Here is a 5,356-nt window from a genome sequence, read left to right as displayed (position 1 = left end):
GTGCCCTGCCTGCACCCTGCCTGCCCGCTGTCCTGCACCCTGCCTGCCCACTGTCCTGCCTGCATCCTGCCTGCCCGCTGTCCTGGTCCCTGCCTGCCCCCTGCCCACGCCCTGCCCTCGCAGCGGGTGCCCCCGCGGTGCCCTCGTACCTTGAAGAAGCCCTTGCAGCCCTCGCAGGTGCGCACGCCGTAGTGCTGGCAGGCCGCGTTGTCCCCGCAGACGGCGCAGAGCCCCTCGTTGGACGGGGACCCCCGCGAGGGCGGCGAGGGCACCTGGCTGTCCAGCAGCTGCGGCGCGTGGCCCAGCTGCAGCCCGGGGAAGGCCATGGACGGCTGCTTGCGGATGGGGTTGGGCACGGCGAAGGCCTGCCCGTCCACGCCGTGGTGCGGCCCGGCCGGCTCGGGGGTCATGGGCACGTGCAGGGGCCCGTCGAAGCGCATCTGGCAGCTGGACACGGGCGTGCCGGGGGGAGACTGCTTGAAGGAGAAGAGGGAGAGGCGGGACACGGGCGTTTTGCGCTGCTCGATCATGTGCGTGGTGGCCACGTAGTTGGGGTGGAAGTTGTGCAGGGAGCCGGGGTCGTCCCACACGGGGCCGTGCTGCACCTGGAAGCCGGGCGTGGAGGGGGTCGGGGGCGACGAGGGCTTGTAGTAGACGGAGCCCGAGTGGGACATCATCTCCTCGGACTGGGGGGGCAGGTGGCCGTGCTGCTGGTAGCCGTGCATCTGAATGTCTTCCACCTTAATGGAGGACTGCTGTCCCGACAGGGGCATTTGGTACAAGCACGGGGGCTTCACGTCGTAGCTCGTGTTGTAGTTGTCCATAAAGGTACTGAAGCTGGGGAGAGAAGTGGTGGCAGTGATTTCAGTGTTGGTGAGGTCCATGCTAAACTTGACAAACTCCGGAGTTAGGAAATCGGAGCTGTATTCTCCCGAGGAGTGGTAGCTGTAGCTCTGGGAGGCCGGGCTGGCTCCTTGAGGCGAGGACCCATACTGAGCCTGAACACAGGGCATGGCTGCAAACGAAACAGCGTCAGGGTAGACTCGGCCCGCGCCGCCCCGCACCGCCCCGCGCCGGGCACCGCGGGGGCGAGCGGAGGGTTCCCGCTGCCCCTGCCCCGCCGGGGCCGAGCGGAGCCGCGGGGCCGGAGCGCACCAACCTTCAGCCGAGGGAGCGGCGGTGTCGGGGCAGCCGGGGGCGGACAGCGTCGGAGCGCGGCGGGGAGCGAGGAGTCCGCGGGGTCACAGCGCGGCGGCGGCTCCAGCCTGCCCGAGCCGACGGCTGAGAGACAGGGATGGGCGGTCAGGGATGGACACACGGACCCGCCGGTCGGGGACGGACACGCGGACCGCCGGTCGCGGACGGACACACTGACACACGGACCCGCCGGTCGGGGATGGACACACGGACACCGCTGGTCGGGGATGGACACGCGGACCGCCGGTCGGGCAGCCGGGGCGGGGCACAGACACACGGAACCGGCGAGCGGGACAGACACCGGTCAGCCGCCGGTCACGCACATGGGGACGGGGACAGACACACTGGCGGGAGGACAGACACGCGGACTCGCTTGTACAGCGACAAACCCAGGGACACGGGACTCGAGACAGACCCACGGCCCCGCCGGGGAGGCTGCCGGGGTCCGGGGGAGCCTCAGCTGCGGACCCGCAGGATGCGGGAGCAGAGCCACCCCGCGCCCGCGAGCAGCGGGTTTGGGGTCGGTTTGGGTTCTTTTCCCTGTAACCGGGCAGGAATCTCCCGGCGGGCGGGCGGGCTGTCAGCGGCACCCGGTGCCGTGTCCGCCTCTCCATCCCACCGGGAACACGCGGCGCGTCCCCGGGGGAGCGGGTGAGGCGCGGGGGGTCCCCCGGAGGTGGCGGTGCGGGTGACAGCCGGCGCGGCTGACAGCCGGCGGGGCGGACCCGGCGCACCGCGGCGGCTCCGCGGGTGACAGCGCGACCCGACCCGTGCGGGGACCAGCGCGGGACCCGCCGGCGGGCGGGATGGGACGGGACCGGGCGGGCGGGCGCGCTCCCCGCGCCTCGCGCGCGGGACCCCGTTCGGGAGGGGCTGCGGGACGGGTCGGGACGGGACGGGACGGGACGGGACGGACGGACGGACAGACGGGCACTCACCGGGAGCGGAGCGCGGAGCGGGGCGCGCGCCGCGGTGCGGGCGGGCGGGCGGTGCGGGCGGGCGCGGCGAACAGCGCTGTGCGGCGCGGGCGGCCGGACTGTGCCCGCCCGCAATGTGCCTTTGTTTATGTGGCCGCGGCGCCGCCGACCAACGTGCGCCGCGAGCCCCCGCGCGTCACCGCGCGTCAGCGAGCGCGGCCAATCAGCGCCGCCGGGGCCCGCCCCGGACACGCCCCCCGCCCCCCCCGCGCGCCAGCGCGCCCTTTTGGTAAGTTTCCGAGCGGTGACGTCACGCGGCGGGACACGCCCCGGCCACGCGCGGGGCGGGGGCGTGGCCTAATTTGCATAGAGGGCGGGGCCGCCCCTGTTTCCCCCCCCCGCGCGCGTCACCGTGACGTGACCGCCCGGAATAGCGCGGGTGGGACCCCCGGGCTGCTTTGGGGACAAACACGGAATTTGGGGGCACCGAACCACCCCCGGCCCGGTTTGGGGGCAAACCCCGAGCCCGGGGTCGGCAGCGGGGCAGCCGCGCCTTCCATTCATCGCCACCGCTTCCTACGCGCACCCCTGTCCCGCCTCCACGGAAGCCCACGCGGAATTTGGGCGGATTCTAATCTATTTTATTTTGTTTATTGTGTTATTTTTCTATTTTAGTTATCGATAATTTATTTTTGTTCTTTTTTGTGCTTTTAAAATTTTTATTTGTTTTCATCCTATTTATTGTATTATTTTTCCTATGATTGCATTATTTTTATTTTAATTCATATTTATTTATCTAATTTTTAATTATTTTATTTTATTTATTTCAATTTTATTTATTTCCATTTATTTCATCGTGTACTTTAATTTTATGTCACTTTATTTTAAAAATTATTTAATTTTTTATTCTATTTCATTGTAAGTTTTATTTAATTTTATTAAATACGTTTGCTTATTTTTATTGTATATCATTTATTAAATCTTCCTAATTTATTTTTATTTAATTTTTATTAAATCTTCCTAATTTATTTTTATTTAATTTTTTCTGTTATTTGTTTACCTATTTATTTAAATTCCAGTTATTTGTTTATTGATTTTTCTTATTTTATGCTGCTCTATTTTATTTTACCTCTGCCCCAGCAACACCTGCACAGCCCCCCCAGTTTCCATCATTCCCAGCCCAAGCCTGGCTGAGGGAGTTTCGGGGGAAGCCACAAAGCAGAGCTGGGTTGGGACAATTAAAGGTGCTGCATTTATTTAAAAATATCTACTAAAATCCAATCGGGAATCTCAGTTTCTGGGTCCATCCAGCGATGGTGCACAGGGACAAAGAGCTTTTGGAGGGAGACACTTGGTGGGGTCTGGCAGGTGGCTCCAACACCAACCCTGGACCTTCCCATGGGACCCTCTGCTGCCTCCAACCTGAAAAACAGGGACACATGAGTGGGTGTCACTTCCCAACACAGGCGGGGTGGCCACATGCCTGGCAGCTCCAGGGGCCTTTCCTCAGGAGTGCAGGAGACCCGATGTCCTAAAGGCTGTGAAAAGACACCGAACATCCAACCGGGAATAAAGCCCAACACGGCACAACCTCACCCTAAAATCCAACGTTTTCCCCCCAAAGTCTGCACCTTGCAGAAACCCCCCCGGAACGCTGAAATACCCATGGCTTGTGTGAAACCCCAAACGTTCCCTTCCCAACCCGCTCCTCTCGCTGGAGAAGCTCAGACACCCGAGACAAACTGCCCCCACCCTGAGAGACCAACTGCACAGCCGGGTGATGTTCTCCTGCTCCCACAGAGTCACTCCCGGGATTTATCCGGCGGGATGATGTGGTGAAAGCGGCACAGAAACGGCCCAGCGCTGGGAGGTGCCACTGAGGACTGTTTACAAGTGTTTCCACAGCTCCAGGTGCTGCCTTGGGTTCTTCTCCATGGGATTCACCCAACGGGTGCTGGAGGAGCTCGGCCAAGTTCCCCGTGTGTCTGCAGTGTCACCATCAGTGCCACTCGTATCCCAACAGCTCGTCCAGGCTGTGGTTCAACACCACAGAAGCAACTTACAGCCCAGGCCCTTATAGGGCTAAGTGATACATCTAATTATCATATCCTTAGAATAGATGTAATATAAATTTCATTACTCACTTAAAAGTTCTAAAGTTAACAGCATAAACTTGAAGTTGAGTAATTAAGTAATCCTTATATAGACACTTATTAAAGTATTTATACATATTATCTTAAATCTACATCTATCATTTTGCCAATTAAAATTAGGACTTTAATTGCAATTAAGTAATTTAATTGCCAATTGAACAGCAAAATTGCTAAGTGACTAATTTTAATGCCTATTTTAATTACCAATCATGACTGGGGAGGGAGCTAATCAAGCAGTATCAGAGTAATGATGTGAAAAAAAGCGGAGAACAAACATTCCAGACTCCATGCTTTTAAAAAGAACTCCAAATTAAATAACTGCAAACACAATTCCAGACATGTGGGGAAATGCTGGATTTGGGTATTTGAACACAGGAGCACAAAGAGCACGTTTAATTACAGAGAACTGTCGCTCTTGCCCCCAAGTGCTGACGACGGAGTGTCCCGTGTCCACTGGCTCTGCTTTGGTCCCCCTGGAAGTGGGGTGGGAGCTGGGCACGGCCCCTCACTCACAGGATGATCTCCTGTAGGAAAGCAACACCCAAGGCCACAAAGCTGGGGGATTTTAGACTGTTCAAACACAGGGAAACGGGGCACACGGACAGGCCAGAGCGAACCACAAGCACTTCTGGCCCTGGATGGGTGGCCTGTTCCCAAGTACACTCCCAAAAGTGCAAGTCCATCTTCCTGGCACCCTCCCATCACCACGAGCGAGGTTTTCCAGCCCACAGCTCCCACAGGATCAGGCCCTGCCACTGACCCCACAGGCCCTGCTCTGGAACGTGTAGGACTGCATCAGGCACTGCCACTTCCAATAAAAAACCCAAAATCCACGTCAGTCCAGGCTGTGAGCGCAGCAAACTCCCGAGGAAAGTCAGTTTGTTTAGGATTAAGAAGCACATGGATGGGTGGTTACTGTGGTTGCACCTCTGTTAGTAGGAACACGGGGTCACCACGGGGAAGTTTTTGTTGTTGCAGCCCTGAGGGCACCATCAGCACTCAGGGTACACCATCAACATCACCCACCTCCAGTGTGGTGTGCCCGGCTGCCCTGGGCATCAGGGCACTGCAGGAACTTGCCATGTACAA

The 5,356-nt window shown here is 58.8% G+C and overlaps 1 protein-coding gene across 4 annotated transcripts in view; it reads right to left on the bottom strand.

Moving 5' to 3' along the window:
• NR4A2 (nuclear receptor subfamily 4 group A member 2) overlaps positions 1 to 2,160 on the bottom strand; it is a 6,608-nt gene extending 4,448 nt beyond the window's left edge. For 3 of the 4 annotated variants that reach the window (XM_027695957.1, XM_027695960.1, XM_027695961.1), the window contains exons 1-2: positions 1,160 to 1,287; positions 150 to 1,015 (exon numbers count right to left, since the gene is read on the bottom strand). In XM_027695957.1, the coding sequence (XP_027551758.1) occupies positions 150 to 1,013 (864 nt within the window). In that variant the 5' untranslated portion in view covers positions 1,014 to 1,015; positions 1,160 to 1,287. Of the gene's footprint in view, positions 1 to 149; positions 1,016 to 1,159; positions 1,288 to 2,135 lie in introns of those variants that run through there. The other variant, XM_027695958.1, reaches the window with a different exon arrangement.
• Positions 2,161 to 5,356: the final 3,196 nt, after the last annotated feature.

The sequence above is a fragment of the Neopelma chrysocephalum genome, unplaced genomic scaffold (genome assembly GCF_003984885.1).
Source record: "Neopelma chrysocephalum unplaced genomic scaffold, ASM398488v2 Primary Assembly neopelma1_103b, whole genome shotgun sequence".
Classification (NCBI taxonomy): Eukaryota; Metazoa; Chordata; class Aves; order Passeriformes; family Pipridae; genus Neopelma; species Neopelma chrysocephalum.
Note: the sequence above shows the minus strand (reverse complement) of the source record. Positions and strands in the feature narration are given on the sequence as shown.